Source organism: Eucyclogobius newberryi, unplaced genomic scaffold (genome assembly GCF_026437365.1).
Source record: "Eucyclogobius newberryi isolate DKJ021-1_F unplaced genomic scaffold, fEucNew1.0.hap1 SCAF_10, whole genome shotgun sequence".
Taxonomy (NCBI): Eukaryota; Metazoa; Chordata; class Actinopteri; order Gobiiformes; family Gobiidae; genus Eucyclogobius; species Eucyclogobius newberryi.
In genome coordinates this window covers 32209824-32233590 of record NW_027315724.1, presented here as the reverse complement: position 1 = coordinate 32233590, position 23767 = coordinate 32209824, and the positions used below count along the sequence as shown (strand labels likewise).

Below are 23767 nucleotides of genomic sequence, written 5' to 3'. Positions count from 1 at the left end.
GTTTCAACATTTGATCTTGTATTGTTGATGTGAGAGAGTGACCGCTGCACAAAGCCTTCTCCAGCTCGTCCCAAACGCTCTCACTGGGGTTCAGATCTGTAGTACATTAGGTTCTGCTTCTCCTCAGATGTTTTCTCTGCTCGATTCCAGTGATTTGACCCTTCTCAAATACACTGACATCTTTTCCATGACCACGGGATTCATCTTTCCACATGGTTGTATCAGAAATGAGAAGCCACTCACTGCCTCAGTTTGGTTAAAAAACTGCTGAAAGATCATCACCTGCAGCCGTTATCCAGTAGGAGGAGAGGATCTACTGTATTTGCTCAGTGGAATCCAAGTGGCGACTTTATTTTGGACAGGAAGTGTATGTTGCCCTTGAGAAACATTATAAAGACCATGGTATCAGCTTGCATAGTTACGCTGACAACACTCAAATGTTCAGGCTTGCTTACGTGATGATTATCGCTCATTAAACCAAACCAAAACAAATAGTTTTATTAGGACAGAACAACCTCAGGGACACATTGTCAGCCCACAGCCTCTACCTAGATGGTGTCCCTCTCTCCACAAGATATATCTTGTATTCCCCATCAGGTTTGCCACACCGCAATCTTTCACTTGTGCAATATTTCAGGCCCCAGTGTTATGGAACGGCCTTCCGACTTCTGTTAGGGCATCAGGAACTGTTTCAATCTTTAAATCGAGACTTAAGACTTTACTATTTGACACTGCATGTTGACAACTGTATGGTTGGCGCTCATAAAACTGTTCACATTCTTCCCTACATTAAGACCTACCTTTCAACTTTTATAACATTTACTCTAACTACTAATGTTTTAACCTATTTAAATGTGTACATTATTATTACAGTAAAGTTTATTGTTTGCAGCACTTTATACATATATATATATATATATTAAAAAAGAGATGAATTGGTCGATTGATTGTGCGATTGAGTTTTTAAATAGTTGATGTTAAAGTACATTCATTGACCTATCTTTCAACCAATACATATCTTGAGGCATGATCTTGGCCTTTGAAGAATTTTAGAACACATAAAGAACACAAAACACAAAAAATGACAAGAAAGCAGTTAACAATTGAAGGGGAATCTAAATATGTTAACCATAACTATATTGTATAATCAACTATTTTCATTTTACGAAACTGTATTAAAAGTATAACCAACTATATTCATTTTAGACTGTGTTACACTTGGGTTAACTCCTTATACGCACAACACATAGTCCGTTGTCCAATTTGAGACACTCCTGCTCCTTTTGAGACATTCTCTGATAAGGACGGACACCTTTCCGGAACAGCTGCCAACTTCAAGGCCACAGACGTGCGAAAGAGCTCATGGAAAAATACTGGAAGGATGCGTCAACCGTCATTTTCCGCCTAATATCTGAATGTTATAAATATAACAAGGAGCAGGGATTTCGGCGCGTCCGGACCGCCCGTGACCGCTCCGTTTATCTGTATTAGTCTTGTAAATGGCAGTGATTAAACATCTGATTGATTTTAACTTTCTGATTCTTGCCCCTTCTTTCATAAACGAGCACGCCGACACAATACATAAAGAAACACAAGTAACACAGAACAATCATACAAAACAAACTCCCATTTTATTGCATTTTTTTGCGGGACCAATCACGCCTCTATCCCCATGTGAGACTCCATCAACATTCAGGGGTCAAAAATGTGATTTAAAAGTTGGAATAATAATAAAAAGCGAGACACTGATGACGAACAAGTGCAGCTGCATTGTTATTGATCCCAGTCATTGACAGTTGGTCCGTTTCTTTGTGATAGCTTCTTTTCCTGATACCAAAAGCACATTCCACCTACTGTTTACATTGCACTAGTTCCAATGTGTAATGTTCCAAATACACAGTTTAACGTCTAGTCAATGTTACTGTTGAGTATTTTGAGTATTCAGTAGATCTCTGTACAGATCAGTCACACGCCTCATTCAAAATGCATGAAGAGCAGTGATTTAGGCCGAGCAGGGCAAGTGCTGAAACTGAAGTAGGACAAGGGAAAAGACACTCGCCGCAGAGTGAGTCCCATTCATCTCAATGAGCTCTGATCGGGACAGGCCTATTTGAATCACAGGAGCTGAACAACGAAAGCCCGAATCAGACAATTTGTTAAAGCCAAAGAGAGCAATCTGTATTAAATAACCCTGGTTCAATCATAACATATTCTTCTGCTTATATCTAGGGGTTATGGGAAGCATTAAGCTTTGAGATGGCTTGAACATTTAACCCTCAATCTTCTTTTTAAGAGACAGAACAAGCAATTTACAGACTACATCCATTCAAACCACAAGCCTTATTAAGGACGCATTTTTTAGGACTATTGACCAAAAGAGAGACGAGGGATGGACAATATTTACAATATAACTAGATTTTGCACAATAAAATTACTCCAAGATTATGAAAAATTCCATTGTGAGATTTTTTTCCCGCCATTTGTTTTAATTTGAATTGGGCAAAAAAAGGGACAAAAACTGGTGAGTTATGTTGTGTGAAGCTGCAATTTAAAAAAGCCATTCTACATTGCTGTTACTGTAAATCGCACAACTCACTACACGTGCGATCCTACCAAACTAAATCATAATTAGAAAAGCAAGAGAACCTTCACGCAGACTCTACATGCCCTTACCGGTCCAGCCATTGCGGTTCTCCTTGTACACGTCCGCCCCGTGCTGCAGCAGGACGTGGGCACACTCCAGATGTCCCAGAGTCACGGCCAAGTGAAGAGGAGTCCTGCCACGCGGGTCCACAGTCTCCAGGTCCGTCTGCAAACAGGAGACAGAAAGTTGGAACTTGGATAAATGATTACATCGAGCAGAATGCAAACTTTGGTTGCAGAGAGGTGCTACTTGATTGATAACCCGAGTCATAAGGGTGAGCCACAATCTTAGAGGTTACTGCCTGGCCAGCTACAATGACTGAATGAATCGTATTCCACACAAAATAATGTAAATTTGGATGTAATCTCCCTGTTGTTTCCAGTTATATCTCAGATTGGTTTACTGTGTAATCATCACAACAGTCCTTTTGTCTGGTCAGACTAAGACGCTTGAGTGAGTTTATGCATTATGATGTAATTGAAGCATGTCATATTTTCTGAGAGTCCACAATTAACAGTGATTTGTTTAATCCTTCTGTCACTCAGTGTGGACGTGATGAAGACAAGGAGTGGATGTGTAAAGTATGTAACGTGTGAAAGCTTAGAGAAAAGAACCAGAAAAAATCACTTTGTTTGGTCATTTTCACCTCATCTCAAGCTAGACTGACAACGGTTGATGTAGCGGCCAAAACGACAGTTGAGTTACAACCGATACACTGAGGGTGTGTACATCACTCCACATCCAGCTAAACTGAGTCTAAACCTGGCTGGACCTAAACTTGGACTAGATCAGGACTACATTAGGACCAAACCAAGTCATCAGGGCTAAATTGTAGTGAAAAGCAGAACAAACATAAATCCAGAACACATTTTATAACTCAATAAGCAGTAGCATATTAAAAAAATGCAGTTCTTAAAAGTATTCTCCAATGAACTTGTTCTAAAGTTGCCAGGTTAATTCAAATGAGGCAACACAGACGCAGGCAGAACATGCAAATCCAACAAACGGTCTCCCTCGCAGATATAACAAGATAGCGCATGTCAGTCTGTGCTCCTATTTGAGCTGTTGACATCTCATATCAAAGCCTCCGGAGCGGATATTTGACTGTGAAAAAGGCAAGAGTATTCAGACAGATGAAAATACTGAAGTACACATAAGAGTGAAGCAGAGATGGATGTGTCTGTGAGGAGAGTCAAACAAACTGCTGCTGCTGTAAAGGCGGCTACATGTGCACAGTGAGATGGGGGGAAATGTGCAGGTTTTTTGTTATCTGTCAGACAATGGAGATAGGAGCTTGCTATTTCTCTGAGAATCTTCACAAAAAAGAGAGGAGAAATAAAGGAGCCTACAGAGAAAGGAGGGCACAATGCTGCTGAGATGGGAATGAATGGAAAAACCAGAGCGCCACAAGAATAACAAATGTTCTCATACGACGTATTAAAGGGCAGTGGTGTTAGAAGGACTCAGTTTTGTTACTTAAGTAAATGTACAGATACAGGAGCCATACTAGATAAGTAAAAGTGTAACAAGTATTGAAGTAGCCATTTAAAAAAAGTAAGAAATCTTAAATAGAGGGAAATGTTGAGATCTTGATAAAGAATTGCATTGTCATTTTTTGGAAATCAGAAGAGACAAAATGGATTTCTTAATTTTTCAAATATTTTTTCATTGATATATACTTGTTTGCTCATAAGCTTTAGGCCGACGAAACAATGAAAGTGCTAGAATAAATAAATCCCACAGCAGCCAATTCAGCAGGTCTCAAACGATAAGATATTTAGTCCAGTTCAAAAATGTAGTAGAAAGTAAAGATACCTACTCTTGAGTGTAGTGAAGTAAAAGTGAAAAGTATCCGCTGTAAAACGTATTGAAGTGAAGTACAGACAACTACACAAGTACTCTTTGCAATTAGTTATTATTTAGAAAAGCGTGTATCATATTTTCCACCTTTTTTCATAGTTTTGGCCGGGGTGCGACTTATACTTATACTTTCCGAAGCGACTTATATGTGATATTATTTGTTATTTTCACACTTGCAATCGCATTTCAAACTCCAGTGCAACTTCTATATGTTTTTTCTTCTCTATTGTGCCTTTTTGTCTGGTGCTGTTTATACTCCGGTGCGACTTATAGTCTGGAACATTTTTATTTTGAGTTCATTTGAAAAAGTCAGATATTTCAATTTAATTGTGTTTTTATCATGTTTTAAAAGCACTGCATCGTCGAATCGCATAAATACAGCATTTAAAGTACCTGATTATGGAACCCAAACCCAGATCATTAGAGAGGAGTTAGGAAATAAGAGAAAGAAGGCAGGACACAGGAAACAGGAGCAAGGAAACAGGAGACAGAATCGAGTGTCTGGTCTCGGCTGCAGCCATTAGTCTGCACTGCTGCCATCTATCAACTTTATCATTGGTGGATGTCCAAGTCCAATCTGGCCGTTACTCACACTCCTCATTGCAGTATCATTGTGGGACCCCGAGGTAAAGCGGGACATAAATTATTTGAGCGAGCAGAGGCCGTGCTGCTCTGCATGTCTCCATCTCCTCACACTGCAGAAACACTTTTAGGGAAGCAAGTGTCGGACACAAAAAAAAAGCCCAAAAATTAAGCGACAGCAGCGCAAAAACAAAGCAATTAGTAGAAAGCATGTTATTAAGACGTAAATGAGTTTTTGATGGTGTTGTTACTTCAGAAGCAGAAGCAGAAACCATTGCCAATGAACAAAATTCACAAATATTGGAACTTGCTTTGGTGATTCGGTGCAACATAAAACAATACATAATAAAACAAAATAAGATAAGATATTCCTTTATTGTCCCACATGGGGAAATTTCATTGGTGCAACGCAGGTAGATACAGAGGTAGATACAGAAGAACAGATCACTTATAGGAAGTCTGAAAAACACTTTCAGTAGAAGATCTCCTATAAATAAATAAAAACTACCATAGACAAATAAATAAATAAATACCATTTCATGTGATCCCGACAGTAATTGCACATGAATATGTGTCACGACAGCACATAGATTGCACATGATCAAATATATCAACATATATCAAACCAACATATATCAAATATTGCAACATATATCAAATCAAAAAAGGGCATGCATTAAAGAAAAACTATTTAAATCTACTATAGGACCAAACAATAAACATTTAAATTTACAGATGTAGTGCAGAAAGTGAACAGTACAAATTATTAGAAATATTTAGTATTACTTACAGTATTAGTTATAGTATTACTTGTCACAATACGGACATTTCCAACTCGATTCCTGAATGTCAAGCTCGATACAATGATTAAAAAACACTCCCTTTTATGCAATAGAAGGTAATAATATAGTTGTAATAAGAAACTTTGGTTTTGTTTCAGTTTTGTTTTGTTCACGTAATGTATTTCAGTGTCGATAATTTTTCGAATTAGTATCTACTTTCGATACTAGTTATGTTATTGATGAGTGTGATTTCTTGACAACTCTATTTCATACTTCCACACGCACCACGCATACAAATTGGGACTGAACTGGGACTAAACCTGGACTAGAACAGAACTAAACCAGAACTTGAACAGGACCACATTAGGTCTACATCCGGACTGAACTGCATGGGCTCAAATCATGTCATTACTGGGAATTATCAACATGAAACTGATGGAAAAAAGGGCAGAAAAGATCCTCTGAGAAGCAAGTGAAAATAATAACCACAATGTTGTTTTAAAAGAAGGGAACATGACACCCATTACCCGCTAAAATAATGAGATTTTTTGTTAATTTTCCATTGGCTTTTTTGCGTTTTGTTCTCTTTCTCCTCCCTGACTGATTCCAGATCTGCCACACGGTAGAACAGAACTGCTGAAAAAGCCATCGGAAAAACGAAATTGTCTTGACAAATGTAACAACAAGTTGTGACATTAAAAAAGTATTGAAATAGTACTCTTGGGCAGGCAGCTTTTAAGACGATTGAACGTGTTTCAATAGGAGTATCAGTAATTCCAGTGCACAATTTCCCATGTTTTTCTTGTAACAGAAAATAGCTGTTAATTAGCTCTAAAAAACCTGTGTAACAATGTAAATAACTAAATAACAAAAAAACGCTACGTGTAAGTTGTCTTCTGGAAACTAGACAATATATTGGTCAATACATTTCTCATTGTATTTTTGAGCTATTAAAAAAAAAAAAAAAAAACCAAAATAATGAAATAAACAATGCTAAATTAGTTTGATGTGACACTTTTGAATGCGGGCAAAGCAATAACATCTCCATGGAGACAAAGGCAGGTGACTGAACCCGTGCAGTAATAAAGCTACACTCAGCACCTTCAAGTGACTTTGCCAATAGTTCTTTAGAATCACCTCCTTTGTGTCCTGCCCTCTTTGGCCTTGATTATTCTGGAGTCTTGGAGGACACGGCGACAAAGAGGTGAAGGTAGTCGTGTAAGATTAGAGTAAGATTAGGATCAGCTACGGGAAAAGCCTTTACAAACCATTATTTCTGGGAAGACCACATAACGAAGGACGAAAAACAAAAACCACACACATTAATACTGTCAAGAAATGATCTCATAGCAGTATTTCTGTATCCGCTGGGAAAGTGAACTCTTTAATTTCAAAAATACACACAGTCGACGTCATAAAACTCAAATACGGTGATAATAAATAATCTCCCCCGTTCCGCAGAACAGAAACATAGCAGGCCTAAACATGGGAAAGTTCAGTTACCGGGGGAGTCTCAATTTGCAAGGGAAATAAGCAGCGCAACAAAACATGCATCATGGAAACGTCAGGACGGAAATACACTTTAGAAAATACATGTTTCAGTCACGCAGCAGGTAACCTCCATGTCTGATTCTACTGCTGTTTTTTGATGCAGATGGGGCACCAGCAACTGTAGGTCTTAAGCAGGATACAATGTGTGATATTGATACTTTGAGATGCATACAGACAATCATATGTACATGTATTCACTCCATTTCTTCCACTAGTCACCATTGCAATAATAAACAATAAAAACCAGGTCACGTCTAAATAGCTAATATTGGAGCTTTGGTTTGTTTGAATTAGCCACCGGGTCAAGGATACTATCAAATTCGAGCTAGTCCTTCCGTTATGTTAGCAAGCTTTATTGTGACCGTCTTCTGGAGTCATCAGGTTTTTGAAATGTCATGTCAGCGGCTGCATCTGATGTGAGTGCCATATTTTCCGGATCATAAATTGGTCCGGAGTTTAAGTCACACCCGGGAAAAAAACTATGAAAATACAGTAATCTGATTTCTCTCTGTTTGTTCACACCTGTGCAGGTTTTGATAAGGAAAATGGTGCAAAAAGTGAACTGGAAACTGGAAAGTGAACTTGAGATACAAAAAAAAAAGACGAAAAATCACATTTCTCTCAGGCTGTAAACACAAATCTTGATATTCTTGATATTATGTTCTGTTATTTCTGTCCATGCAAATGTTGCCACTGTTGCAGAACTGTAGAAGTGGATCTTAGAGTCCAAACGTCTCAATGTATTTTTTGTACAGCCACAGCAGTATCACAGCAACATCTCATTCCACATCAGGACTTTACGAACATTGTTGAGAATATCTCCAAAAACAACATCATAAAGTTTCATTGTATTTTATTTTTTTGATGTGTTTGCTACCAATTTCTTAAAGCTTTCCTCAAGAATCACTTCAATCCTAAAATAGCTGGAGAAGATGGATTAAGAGGTCCATAAAACCTGCAGAAATCCTCGGGGAGTCGATAGTAAAGCCGGGGAGAAAGCTGAGGAAAGATGGAGTCGGCTGTGTTTGTGTTGACACTGACAGAGGGAGTTCCTGTGAGGCATGTAAATACACTAGCTCACGCATCACCGACAGTGTATTTATAACACCAAGAAGAGCCCGCGGTCCCAGAGGACGCTGCAGGGGCCAGATGCCACAAAGGCACATTTAGGGAAGAATGAATCAAGTCAAAAGGAGAGGACACGGTTCACACAAAGACAGCAAAAGTACAGTTCTAATAAGTCATTATGTTTTTAGAGCATTGTCAAGTTGTCAATGATCAGCTCGGGTGTTTTTAATCAAGATGTCCACAGCTCATCCTCTGGCAACAAAGCATGTTGTTTGCAAGCGCGTATGACATGTTTTTACGATATTACAATGTAGGCTTTATTTGGAGTATTTATTTATACCTGTTGTAGTTTTACACCAATCGATCAGGTGTTTGTGGGGAAAATGTTGAAAAATCTGTAGAAAATGACAGGAAGTGACATCACACTGGGACATTCCAGTCAAAGTTTATGCAGAAAATGTGGGAAAATGTACACAACTAACTTTTGACCTCCTAAACATTAATTCAATAAAATAAAGTTGCTGTCATATGTATATACACCAAAAAACATTGGACATGACATTAGATGAGTGTTTGTGGGGTAATTTTGTAGTATGATGTCATCAATTACAAACAGGAAGTGAAATTATAAATCTAAAAAATGTGCGATTCTGTGATAACATTTTATAATTTTTAGAAAAATTCAAAATATGTTTATCATAATTGCATTTTAGTTCAAGTCACAGGCATTTTAAGACTTCAGAGAAATATAAGATAAGATAAGATATTCCTTTATTGTCCCACATGGGGAAATTTCATTGGTGCAACGCAGGTAGATACAGAGGTACAAATATATTTGATACAGAGATACAATATTTGTTGATACAGAGAAAGATATTGATTGATACAGAGAAAGATATTTGATTCAGAGATACAAATATATTTGACTATTTGTTTTTTTAATGGCATTGATTAAATACATTTTGAGTCCAACGTGTTTAAGAAATTACGATTTTTCCTTTGTTTAATATTCCATCAGTCGTCCAAGTAGGTTCCATATAACTAAAAGCTAAAAAATCGACATTGAACATTTACCAATTAGTAAAAGTATCCATAATAAATAAAACTCATGTGGATGGTTGATCTGGGTAGCTCAAAAGATAAATTGCATTGTCCTTTACTAAAATGTGTTCACTATTTGACCAATTTAATTCCACTGACCAGTGAGCGATTACAGCCTCTCCAGATCCAAACCAGAGTAGAATATGCATGAGTAAAATGAAGAATCCTACACAGACACAGAGAGAACCAGCAACGTCAACACAGAAGGCACTGCATTGAGTTTATGACTTTGTGTTTTGGATGGTTTATAAAAAATCGAATGTCTCTCTAGGAAAGTGCGGATGAAAAATGAGAGAAAGCAAGGCAGGGCTATAAAAAATGTATTTGTGAATGTCTCATACCTCTGCTCTGGAAATCATTATTTCAACATTCACTCTTTCTCTGTTCAATGCAGCTCCACACTTTTCCCCATCGACTCCTATCGCTCGCTCTGTGTCAGGCTCAGAGTGAGTGACAGGTCGATTAAACCTATCAGAGTGAAGTGTGAACTCTCAGAAGAAGCAGATTATTTTAAATTTAAACTTCTAATTCAATGTGAGGTTAGGATGAGTGATGTCAGAAAACTTACATTTCAAACTCGATGGTGATACTAAGGAAAAGGCTCGATATGCAATTTGGATACAATGATAATTACAAAATACTTTTTTAGAGAATAGACTGTATTTGTGGTTTAAAATAATAAAAATAAATAAAATAATAATATAATAAATAAAATAAAAGTGGTTTTATACTCATTCTGGTATCAGGACCTTTCTAAAACTGTTCAGAAAAGGTCAAATTGTGTTCTGTTAATGTGATTTTATTCAGCATACGATACTTTTGATGCTAGTTCTAGTATCTGAGTATCATTATCTTGACAACCCTAGAAATAATATATGCACGTGAATATTGCTAAACTCAAAATCGTGATCTGGCTCAAAGAAAACCATGAATTTTTTTTTTTGGCATTTCGCCCGCCCCGAGGAGCGCGCGAGCCAAACACCAAATATGGATGCAGAAATGTATTGAGACAGACACAGAGACAGCTCCAGTAAACTGCAGCAGCCAAACCCTCACAGCTCAGCAGCTCAGGGAGGAACAGCAAAAAAACACGTTGCTCTTTCCAGGAGCTGGCACCTGTTATGGGAATAGTGTGTGTTTTTAGCGTACCACCCTTTCTAAGAACCCAAAGCTACTTCATTAGTGTTGTGTTAGTGATGGCTGACACTGCATTTGCCGCCGCATGTGTCGATGTTAGTACTTTTGTTCCCGGCATCGATTACCCAAGCAACAAGCCATTCCGATCTAATTAACAAAGCAAATATTAGTGGAATTTATAGCACGTGTATTCAAGAGGCAGACACCAATTTGCAGTCATAATGAACAAAAAGCATTGTATGGCGATGATGGAAACATTTGAGAGAAGATGATGTATAGATTATAAGTGACAATTCGGGAGAAATGTTCATGAGATAAAGAAAAAGGTATTGGACAATGGGTGAGCAATATTGGCAAAATTGTACATCTCAAATTGAGTTTTGGGGAGTCACAACGATAATCAAATATTACTTGAGCAATCCGACAGTATCGAGATGAATGAACAGTAAAATTATGCAAACATCAGCAAAAAATTTTTTTAAAAGACTGTTTTTATTGTTTTTTGGCAGTTTTATTGACCATTTCCCTTTGTTTGAATTTTGCACACCCACAAAACAACTATTTAAGATCACTTTATTATCGTTTTGCATGATATTTACAAGAAATATTCAGGGAAATGAAAGTTGCTTATCACCAGTAAAGTGCAGTAACAGCAATTATAGAAAATATATTACTAAATGAAATCTATATTATTTTGAAGACAATATATTGCCCACCTCTTGAACATGCACAGAAGTATATAAAGTATATAAAGTGGATATAATGGTTGGATGGTGAGGGTGATGATGACGTTTAGGACAGCAGGAGGTCTAGAGGAAGACTAAAGACGTGAAATGAGGTTATTAAGTATGAGAGACGCGAGAAATAAGCGAGGAAAAGGAATCAGTCACAGAGCCATTGCAATTACAGCTCTCATTTTGAATAATTAAACAGCTCAATGTGGTCACTTTTTAGCAAATTGATGCCGTTGTGAATTTTAACATTTTGAACGATGGTGTGTGGGTGTTCTTGTCTGTTCATTTGGACATGAGCGCGATAATGTGACTGCCAAGAGTTTAATCCAAGCAAAAACCAACCGCATACATTTAATACAAAGTGCAATGAGACGCATGTATTTAAAAGTAGTGATAATGTGACAGAAAAAGTAAAAAGAACAACAACAATAACAACTTGATTTGGTTCTGTTAAGAAACGTCAATAGGCAACATTTTACACAACCAATCGGAATGAAAGAAGCAGTAAACTCTTTACAAAACCATAGCCCGGCTAAATGGATTTAATTTGTTTTGGTGGTCATAGCAGAGACCTTATCGTATTACACAACACAGTTTAAAAGGCCAACAACATTTGACAGCATACATTTGTATTGGGAATAGTCATGTACACTTACAAAACCTTTAAAAGCCATAGTAATTATTAAAAAATAGTTATATAATATATATATATATATATATATATATATATATACATATATATATATATATAATTTTTGAATTTTGATTATTTTTTGTTCTAAATCACCAAATATGAAAAAAAAAAAAAAAAAATGTTTTCTGATGTGATAGACATTATTGTAAGTCAAATTAAACTTGAGTGTTAAACTTAACTTGAAATTGAGTATTTCCCAAAAGTTTCTGCACCGACACCATCTCCGCTCTCCACTTTCTGAGCTCCTGCCCAACTTAAAGACATGGATGACTCACATAATGTGCGCCAAAACGTTTTAAGTTTTAGAAGAATATACACCTTTTGCAATGACATGCACCACAAATAGTTCAACAGCGTAATGAAGTGGAGGAAACAATGACAAGTGACCGTTAAGTATTTGTGAGTATTTCCTGCTGTAAAACGATGCTAAATCTGTGAATCATGCATCATTTTGAGACACAGCCTATGCAATATTACCAAAATGCGCCTAATCGCATTGAGTAGTACGCCTCCTACTTTGAAAATGATCAGTTTTGAGACATTTTACAGCTTAAACTGACGCGCTTAAGTACATTTTGTAGTCAGGCTCTGTTACACTACACACTACAACTCTGCCCTGCTCGCTGCTCGTTTCTCTTTGACCTTCTACACCTTATTTCCTAATTAAACCTCTGCCTTTCCTCTCCTCATGGCTTAATAGTCGACTCAATGAGCACTGCATTATTGATATCTGTCTCCATCTCTGGCATCTGCTCTTCTTCTTCGCTCTCTCTCGTCTCTCTCTCTGTCACCTCTTTCCTCCCCCTCTTCCTTCTCAGTGGGGCCCTAGTTTGATGCAGCCTGGCAGGTACTTAGGCCCGCATCAATCTTTCATACAAACGCAACCACAAGAGCAAAGAAAGTCTTGAAAATGTTTTTTTTTTTTTTTTCACAGAGCGGCGAGAGGTAAAAATTAACTCTGGGTCCCGGTGCTTGCCTCCCTTTGATGGTTTTCAACACACACAGTAACAAATGCTCCATTTGACAGTATCAGAACGGTGAAAATGAAAGCGTGCCAAGGTTCTAGGTTATAATATGCAAAAAGATCGTGGAAGGATCAGGCCTAACTTAGACTTCTGTGAGGTGCGGATCCCAGTCGAATGAATGTATCAATAAGCAGACACTAAAACTAGTATTGAAACTAGATATTACAGTGGTTCTTTAACATACATTATAATCCGGGTGCACATTTGCAAGAAATTAAAAGGTTTAAAAATGTTCTAGAGGTGAAGTTCCACTTATTGCTAACAAACACATAATTAATTTACATAATCATTGAGAGCGATGTTATAGCTTACATCGTCGACCAAGGAGCAGAATTTATGGTTTTGTTTGTTAGGTATTTACAGTTTATTCGTCCATATACTTTTGCCCTTTGAACTTCAAGGACACCTCTCCTTGAACCGACACCTTAACGTGGTGGAGGGGTTTGAGTGCCCGAATGATCCCGGGAGCTAGGTTGTCGGGGGCTTCATGCCCCTGGTAGGGTCTCCCAAGGCAAACAGGTCCTAGGTGACGGGTCAGACAAAGATCGGTTCAGAAGCCTCTTATGACGACGACAAGAACAAGGCCGTTTACGTCGCCCGGATCGGCGTCACCGGGGCCCCATCCTGGAGCCAGGCCTGGGATGGGTGCTCCATGGCGAGCGCCTGGTGGCCGGGTCTTACCCCACGGGGCCCGGCCGGGCACAGCCCGAAAGAGCGACGTGGGGCCGCCCTCCCGTGGGCCCACCACCCGCAGGAGGATCCATAAGGGGCCGGTGCAGAGAGATCTGGGCGGCAGTCGACGGCAGGGGCCTCGGCGACCAGATCTCCAGACACAGAGACTAACTCTGGGGACATGGAATGTCACCTCGCTGGGGGGGAAAGAGCCTGAGCTTGTGCGGGAGGTTGAGCGATACCGACTAGATATAGTCGGCCTCACCTCCACGCACAGTTTGGGCTCTGGAACCCATCTCCTCGAGAGGGGCTGGACGCTCCACTTCTCTGGTGTTGCCCGCGGGGAGAGGCGGCGGGCTGGTGTGGGCTTGCTGATAGCCCCTCAGCTCAGCCGCCACGTGTTGGAGTTTACCCCGGTGGACGAGAGGGTCGCGTCCCTCCGCCTTCGGGTGGGGGACAGGTCTCTCACTGTTGTGGCGGCCTACGGGCCGAACAGCAGTGCAGAGTACCCGGCCTTCTTGGAGTCCTTGGGAGGGGTACTGGACAGTGCACCGACCGGGGACTCCGTTGTTCTACTGGGGGACTTCAACGCCCACGTGGGCAATGACAGTGACACCTGGAGAGGGGTGATCGGGAAGAACGGCTTCCCCTGATCTGAACCCGAGCAGTGTTCAGTTATTGGACTTCTGTGCTAGCCACGGATTGTCCATAACGAACACCATGTTCAAGCACAAGGGTGTCCATCAGTGCACATGGCACCAGGACACCCTAGGCTGGAGGTCAATGATCGACTTTGTTGTCGTGTCATCTGACCTTCGGCCGCGTGTCTTGGACACTCGGGTGAAGAGAGGGGCAGAGTTGTCAACCGATCACCACCTGGTGGTGAGTTGGATCCGCTGGCGGAGGAGGAAGCCGGACAGACTTGGCAGACCCAAGCGCATTGTGAGGGTCTGTTGGAAACGTCTAGTGGAGCCCTCTGTCAGTAGGGTATTCAACTCGCACCTCCGGGAGAGCTTCTCCCATGTCCCGGGGGAGGTTGGGGACATTGAGTCCGAGTGGACCATGTTCTCCGCCTCCATTGTTGATGCGGCTGCTCGGAGTTGTGGTCGCAAGGTCTCCGGTGCCTGTCGTGGCGGCAACCCCCGAACCCGGTGGTGGACACCGGAAGTAAGGGATGCCGTCAGACTGAAGAAGGAGGCCTATCAGGCCAGTCTGGCTTGTAGGTCTCCGGAGGTCATCGACGGGTATCGGCAGGCCAAGCGAGCCGCGGCTCGTGCTGTCGCAGAGACAAAAACCCGGGCCTGGGAGGAGTTCGGGGAGGCCATGGAGGAGGACTATCGGTCGGCATCAAAGAAATTCTGGCAAACCGTCCGGCGCCTCAGGAGGGGGAAGCAGTGTCTCACCAACACCGTTTACGGTGCGGGTGGAGGCCTGCTGACCTCGACTGGGGATGTCGTCGGACGGTGGAAGGAATACTTTGAGGATCTCCTTAATCCCTCAGTCACGTCTTCCGAAGAGGAAGTAGAGACCGGGGACTCGGAGGCTGGCTCATCCATCACCCAAGCTGAAGTCACTGAGGTTGTTCGCAAACTCCTCGGTGGCAGGGCTCCGGGGGTGGATGAGATCCGCCCTGAGTACCTAAAGTATCTGGATGTTGTAGGACTGTCTTGGTTGACACGTCTCTGCAACATCGCGTGGTGTTCGGGGACCGTGCCTCTGGACTGGCAGACCGGGGTGGTGGTCCCTCTGTTCAAGAAGGGGGACCGGAGGGTGTGTTCCAACTACAGAGGGATCACACTCCTCAGCCTCCCGGGTAAGGTCTATTCCAAGGTACTGGAGAGGAGAATCCGACCGATAGTCGAACCTCGGATTCAGGAGGAGCAGAGTGGTTTTCGTCCCGGTCGTGGAACACTGGACCAGCTCTATACCCTCCATCGGGTGCTCGAGGGTTCATGGGAGTTTGCCCAACCAGTCCACATGTGCTTTGTGGATCTGGAGAAGGCTTTCGACCGTGTCCCTCAGGGTGTCCTTTGGGGGGTGCTCCGGGAGTACGGGGTCCGGGGCCCTTTGCTCAGGGCTGTCCGGTCCCTGTATGACCGGAGCAGGAGCTGTGTCCGCATTGCCGGCAGTAAGTCAGACCTGTTCCCAGTGCATGTTGGACTCCGCCAGGGCTGCCCTGTGTCACCGGTTCTGTTCATAATTTTTATGGACAGAATTTCTAGGCGCAGTCAGGGGTCGGAGGGTGTCCGGTTTGGGGACCACAGGATCTCATCTCTGCTGTTTGCAGACGATGTTGTCCTGATGGCTCCATCAAACCCGGACCTGCAACATGCACTGGGACGGTTTGCAGCCGAGTGTGAAGCGGCTGGGATGAGAATCAGCACCTCCAAATCCGAGGACATGGTTCTCGACCGGAAAAAGGTGGCTTGCCCTCTCCAGGTGGGTGGGGTGTCCTTGCCCCAAGTGGAGGAGTTCAAGTATCTCGGGGTCTTGTTCACGAGTGAGGGAAGGATGGAGCGTGAGATCGACAGGCGGATCGGTGCAGCGGCTGCAGTGATGCAGTCGCTGCATCGGACCGTTGTGGTAAAGAGGGAGCTGAGCCGAAAGGCAAAGCTCTCTATTTACCGGTCGGTCTACGTTCCTACCCTCACCTATGGTCATGAGCTTTGGGTAGTGACCGAAAGGACAAGATCGCGGATACAAGCGGTCGAAATGAGTTTCCTCCACCGTGTGGCTGGGCGCTCCCTTAGAGATAAGGTGAGGAGCTCGGCCACACGGAGGAGCTCGGAGTAGAGCCGCTGCTCCTCCACGTCGAGAGGAGCCAGCTGAGGTGGCTCGGGCATCTGTTTCGGATGCCTCCTGGGCGCCCCCCTCGGGAGGTGTTTCAGGCATGTCCCACCGGGAAGAGGCCCCAGGGAAGACCCAGGACACGCTGGAGAGACTATGTCTCTCGGCTGGCCTGGGAACGCCTCGGGATCCCCCCGGAGGAGTTAGAGGAAGTGTCTGGGGAGGAGGAAGTCTGGGAGTCCCTGCTCAGACTGCTGCCCCCGCGACCCGGCCCCGGATAAAGCGGCAGAAGATGGATGGACTTCAAGGACACTTTGAGCAATGGGCAGTGTAATGCAGAATAGCCAGTTTATAATAGACCTAAACAAAATATACATACGTCAAGGCATAAACATTTGATAAACACTCATAGACACTGTTCAGTTTTAGCTGTTTTGAACGGAGCGATTCCGACCTCATCTTGTGGTTTTGTGCTTGCAGTTTGCACTTGGCTTTCATTGCCCTGTTGAAAGTGAGAGGGCTGCGGACGGGGCTGATAAATGGATGCAAAAGCAGAAAGACTAATATAGTGAATTTAACCAGGCAGTGAGGTGAGGAAGCCTTGGTCTGTGTGCACTGAAATAGCAGCTGCAGCAGCAGCTGCAGCAGCAGCAGCAGCAGCAGCAGCAGCAGCAGCAGCAGCAGCAGCTGCAGCAGCAGCAGCAGCAGCAGCAGCAGCAGCAGCAGCAGCAGCTGCAGCAGCAGCAGCAGCGGCAGCAGCAGCAGCAGCAGCGGCAGCAGCTGCAGCAGCTGCAGCAGCACCAGCAGCAGCACCAGCAGCAGCAGTCACCTGCCATCTGCCGCCTGACTGCAGCAGTCACCTGCCATCAGCAGTCACCTGCCATCTGCCGCCTGACTGCTACTGCAGCTGCTGCAGCAGCAGCAGCAGCACCAGCAGCAGCAGTCAGGCGGCAGATGGCTTGTGTAGAGTTGATGAACCTGCGAGACTCAATTTGCAGATTTGTTCCTTCGGGGGCAAAAATACAAGACGTTAAATCGAGCATTTAACATTCTAATGTTTCTGAGGGCACATACAAATAAAAAGCTATGTCCGAGTAAACACACACGTAATTTATTGCATCAGTGTCACGATAATACAATTTAAAATCCAATATGATACTTAAAGTGACACAATAAGCCTAATGATCTGTAAATCTTCTTCTAAATAAATACCACAACCGAAATACTTAAAGGTGCACTATGTAACTTTTCCGACGGAGATGGCCTTGCTTTGCTTGAATGTTCCACAGTATGGCATTACATTTGTCTATCTTGCATTAATTCAATTACAAATAAATGTAATAGAATAGCAAATAAAATAGAAATACTGCGTTGTTACTGTGAGCAGGGGTCACCTCTCCAACGAGCTGACGTGTAACATCACCGGCTTTTCTTAATCAAGACAGAATGTGTAATGCAATACTGCGGAACATTCTGTAGGCCAAGCAATAACCACTAGAAAGCTTACATGTGCGTCTTTCAGTGTTTATGTCTATAATGAGTATAACGTATTGTAATGGATGGCTGTCACCAAAAATATTATCCGTCTGACTTCTTGTACATCAAAGGTAAAACTAATGCCAAGCCAATCCCAATGTGAATTAACAGAAAGGCATCAAATTGTCAGGCAAAGCACAACACGTTCTTAACTATTTTATCTAGAAAACACTGACGCACCACAAGCTGATTTAACACGCACAGCAGTTTGGTTTCCATCGCTTTAAGATAAACACAATCCATTACCCGGAGCTGCTCTTTCTCAACTGAGGCTGCAGAAAGACAGTTCATGGTCAGAAGAATCAGTCACGAATTCCTTTTCCTCCTCCCCGTGCTCTTTACCGCTTCCATTCATCACTGCTTTGGGTTTGGTCCCTTATTCTCTCCAAGTCAGACTCACCTCCTTTCAACTCTTTATCTTTTTGGCTTTCTACTTTTGGGTCCAACACTTTTATTTATAGCAAAAAGCAGGTACAAATTGATTCTACTCATAATTAGGGCAGTGCAATTAATATAATTTGAATTAAGACTGGTCATTTTAACACAGCCAATCCTCTGTCGGTAAAAGCATGTGTTTGGAGCAGAGTTCAGACTTTGAAGGGGAAATAAATGGACTATTTTTGTGTCCAGAAAATGAAAAGTGAAACCTTTTTTTTCTTTTCTTCTTCTTTTTAAACAGACAAAATAAAATTGAATGGAAAAAAACATGATTGATCTGGTTAATATTTGCACCTCGGTCGAGCTCTATGGAAAAAATACATAAATCTTGCTCCATTACAAAAATAAAATCTCCCAGGACTATTTATAATCATTTCTTTTTCCTTATCTTTTTGTCTTTCATTTGACTTTTGTTTAAAGATAGATTTGCATATCTACGTCTCATTAGTATTTACATTGTGACCACATTGTAAAACGGACTACTTTTAATGCACTATATCTCTGAGACATGGCACCACACTGTCAATATTAGGATTGACTTATGTATTTTAATGTCGCATGCCCCGCCTCATATCACCTTGTGTTATTGGATACTTATGAGAATGTACAATAAACTGTGTATGCAAAGCTCCTGTTTGTTTGGTGGGACTTACTAAAAACTAAGCTCTGTCCATTATAGCGGAAATAATACTACTTCCAGTGAGCCAGTAGTTAAATAATCCACACTAAAAAAGCTATATAGTAAAGTAAGGCAAACGGCTATGGGCACTTTCAGTCTCTCAGCTGCCACCTTTGATTTACCATAAAACATAACTCGACTGGAGGGAGTTACTAAGGCACAAAGACAACAGTTTTTCAACATATTTCTGGAGACTGCCTTGTATTTGAAAATGTTTACGTGCAGCGTAAATCACACATGCTTTGACCAAAAATAGCTGGACAGTAAACTATAATCATACTATCATACTAACAAAGAACATGAAGTGGTCTGTCACTGCAGTAGAAGAAAAACAAAGACGCCGTCGGAGCACATAGACTGGCGGGCGGTGAAAATTTGCATCATGAAATATTTATAGAAGTACTTCCTGAAAAATGGATGCACGTTTCTGAAATATAGATTTGCATAACTGCGAGTAGGTAAATTAGTTGTAAAGCTAAAACAGATAAAATGTATATATATATTATATTTCTTTTGAGACATTAACCAACATTATTTATTTATTGTATGCTTTTATTGAATTCAAAGCAGGGGTGGAACAGATGATGTTATTGCAAAGAGGGCTATTCATTTTACTGACCTCAAATATTTACAGTGTCTTATGAGTTTGAATTAGCACTCGTTTTTTGCATTCTGTTCTCCGTGCATTCTGATACATTTGTCTTTTTTCCACAAATGATAGCGAACAAACGTTTTACAAATTAAAGCTGGGATATCTGATTTTCAAACCGTGAAAATCAGATATCTCACAAACTCTACCAAATATTTACATGAATTTGTTGCCACTATCTCAATGTAAAGGTCATAATGTTATGGATCATTTGTATTGTTATTGGCCTGTAAATATGTTCTTGAGTGCCTTTACTTTGGCATCTTACGACTTCATGTCACTCCGGTGTTTCCCACGCCAGGAATTCACTTTGTGCTCCATCCAATGGCAGCAGATGGAGCACACAGGTGATATAAACAAATCTAGTATCCTCTTATATCCTAATGCCGCAGTTGTAATAAATGGGTCTTGTGATGATTTATGGACTTAAAAACGGCATAGAGCTCAACCTATGACATCACAAAACTGTTAACTTCAGAATGGAGTGTTTTTGTCGCTCGGAGGGGAGAGGACCTTTCTGAACAGGATTCATCAAACTAGTGTGAATGAAACTAAATACAACTCCCGCTATGTTTCTCATTAGGGCACTATTTTATAACCCGTGTACAATCTTTTTGAGAAGGGAAAGTGAAGCTGGGTGGAGCACAGCCATTCATCTCTCATCATACAGTGACTCATATGGCTCTTTCTTACAATGATATAAAGTATTTTTTTTCAGTTCACCATTCACAGCAATAACGTAAAAACTATACACAGAGGTGGTTCGTGGCTGACTCCTCACCCACATCACCACAGTCAGTAGCTGCATTGTGTCTCCCACTCACACTTGATTTCACTGGTAAAAAGCTGAACATCCCACATCAGTGAGTGGGCAACACCACTGTACACTGCTGCTGCTGCTGCTGCTGCTGCTGCTGCTGCTGCTGCTGCTGCTGCTGCTGCTGCTGCTGCTGCTGCTGCTGCTGCTGCTGCTGCTGCTGCTGCTGCTGCTGCTGCTGCTGACTTACCTACAGCACCTGAAGGCCTCATCAACACCTCAGCAAGTACAAACTGATTATCTGATGAAGTGCACTGGCGATACTAACTAAGAACAAAAGAAGAAACTAAGAGTAATTAACTAAATCTCGCTGTGCTTGAAATTATGGCATTGCATTAAACAGTTTAACTAGACAATGCCTAAACTACGTTCAAACATGCCATGTCTGGGGAATAAAATGAAGAAACTCTATCTAAGATGTTAATGGAATGAGAATGAGTATACCGATTAAAGGTGGGCGATATTGACAAAAATGAAGTATCCCGGTAATGATATTCAACAGAAATGCACCGCCCTGGAGCTGGGAGAAGCACTGAGCACTATCCTCTGCTTCTGCCTACTTTCCCGTTCAACAATATTTCATATTTTAGTTCACTTTTGTTTACATGTCTTACTCCTTCTTCCTCTTCCCTTGGGGAGTAGTTCTTTTTCAGACACTGCCGGTGCCGCTCCAGTGACGGCTGCACCTTAAATGCCCCACCCCATCACACGACCCTGACCTGGAGACCCGGATGTTCCTCGTCTGCCTGGAGGAACTCTACTCAAGACGATCTGCTCCTCATCTGCCTGGAGGAACTCTACTCAAGACGATCTGCCCCTCATCTGCCTGGAGGAACTCTACTCAAGACGATCTGCTCCTCATCTGCCTGGAGGAACTCTACTCAAGACGATCTGCTCCTCATCTGCCTGGAGGAACTCTTCTCAAGACGATCTGCTCCTCATCTGCCTGGAGGAACTCTACTCAAGACTATCTGCTCCTCATCTGCCTGGAGGAACTCTACTCAAGACGATCTGCTCCTCATCTGCCTGGAGGAACTCTACTCAAGACGATCTGCCCCTCATCTGCCTGGAGGAACTCTACTCAAGACGATCTGCTCCTCATCTCCCTGGAGGAACTCTACTCAAGACGATCTGCTCCTCATCTGCCTGGAGGAACTCTACTCAAGACGATCTGCTCCTCATCTGCCTGGAGGAACTCTACTCAAGACGATCTGCTCCTCATCTGCCTGGAGGAACTCTACTCAAGACGATCTGCTCCTCATCTGCCTGGAGGAACTCTACTCAAGACGATCTGCCCCTCATCTGCCTGGAGGAACTCTACTCAAGACGATCTGCTCCTCATCTCCCTGGAGGAACTCTACTCAAGACGATCTGCTCCTCATCTGCCTGGAGGAACTCTACTCAAGACGATCTGCTCCTCATCTGCCTGGAGGATCTCTACTCAAGACGATCTGCTCCTCATCTGCCTGGAGGATCTCTACTCAAGACGATCTGCTCCTCATCTGCCTGGAGGAACTCTACTCAAGACGATCTGCTCCTCATCTGCCTGGAGGAACTCTACTCAAGACAATCTGCTCCTCATCTGCCTGGAGGAACTCTACTCAAGACGATCTGCTCCTCATCTGCCCGGAGGAACTCTACTCAAGATGATCTGCTCCTAATCTGCCTGGAGGAACTCTACTCAAGATGATCTGCTCCTCATCTGCCTGGAGGAACTCTACTCAATATGATCGGCTCCTCATCTGCCTGGAGGAACTCTACTCAAGACGATCTGCTCCTCATCTGCCTGGAGGAACTCTACTCAAGACGATCTGCTCCTCATCTGCCTGGAGGAACTCTACTCAAGATGATCTGCTCCTCATCTGCCTGGAGGAACTCTGGCTTTATTAGAAGAGAGACCCTCCTTCCTCCTGAGTGGTTCTGGCTCTAATCTATCTTCAAATAGAAGCGTGTCTGGACCATCTGCAGCATCTCCTTCAAAGTGGTTCTCCCTGAGGTTTCAACTTTTTGTACAGGGGGATGCTCTGGGACAGTTATCTATTTGCTAAATTATTATGGATATTGTTTAATGCTTCTCTGTTATTGATCAATGATCAACTGGTGTGATTTTGGGCATAAATAATTTGAATAAAATAAATTTAATGGAGGTTTAAGTATTAGACAAACATGAACTAACTGATATTGCTGCACTTTTGCTTATCATTTTATAATTTCTACACTAATTTGGAACGTTACAACTGAAGTTCCCCCCCAATTGTAATTTGTAACAGCTCTTTTTACAGCATTTTTCAAATTACGAAAAAAAACAACAATATATAAAAAATTACAATGTTTTGCATCAAAATACTATCCATATTTCGATCATCTGCCCACTCCTAATACTGATTATGAATGAAATAAGTAACAATAGGCTATGAGACTGCCATAAATTGCTCTATGGACAACATTTGATGGGTTTGATATGGTCAGCTCCTTCATGTCAGCAAAACTATTCATATTGTTGATGCACATAATCTATATCGAAATACCTGTAGTGTACAATAGTAGTAAACAGGCCTGTCTCTGGTTCTGTTCTCGTACCTGCTCGTTGATCGCCAGCTCCTTCTCCAGCTGGCGATGCTTGTTGTGCCACACCAAATAGTGGACGGGATAACGACACTTCTCTGGAGTTTTCTTGGCAGAAATCATCCTCGGGTCATAATTTGCCTCCTCCCTTCCCTTTGTAGTGGATTTTGGGGAGTAGTTTTCGTCTCAGTTCAGGCTAAAATCACCATCACCAACATCCCGCGGCGACATATCCGGAGGCGAACAGCACTCGCTCTGCAAAAAAGACCACTGAAAATGAAATCCGTCTATGAAGCATGGGCGGAGAGAAGAGGCCACTCGTGTTTGTCTTCAGCACACACGAGAAACAATCGTGTGTCCAACTGGTCGCTCTGACTCCAGCATCTCCTCCTCTCCTCCTCTCCTCTTCTCCTCCTCATCCGGTGCCGAGCCGCGATGACAAGCTG

General features: G+C 42.2%; 1 protein-coding gene across 1 annotated transcript in view; it reads right to left on the bottom strand.

Moving 5' to 3' along the window:
• Nucleotides 1–23560, bottom strand: part of ankrd13b (ankyrin repeat domain 13B) — a 79642-nt gene extending 56082 nt beyond the window's left edge. The window contains exons 1-2 of the mRNA XM_072454986.1: nucleotides 23337–23560; nucleotides 2674–2809 (exon numbers count right to left, since the gene is read on the bottom strand). Coding sequence (XP_072311087.1) covers nucleotides 2674–2809; nucleotides 23337–23444 — 244 coding nt within the window. The 5' untranslated portion in view covers nucleotides 23445–23560. The remainder of the gene's footprint in view (nucleotides 1–2673; nucleotides 2810–23336) is intronic.
• Nucleotides 23561–23767: the final 207 nt, after the last annotated feature.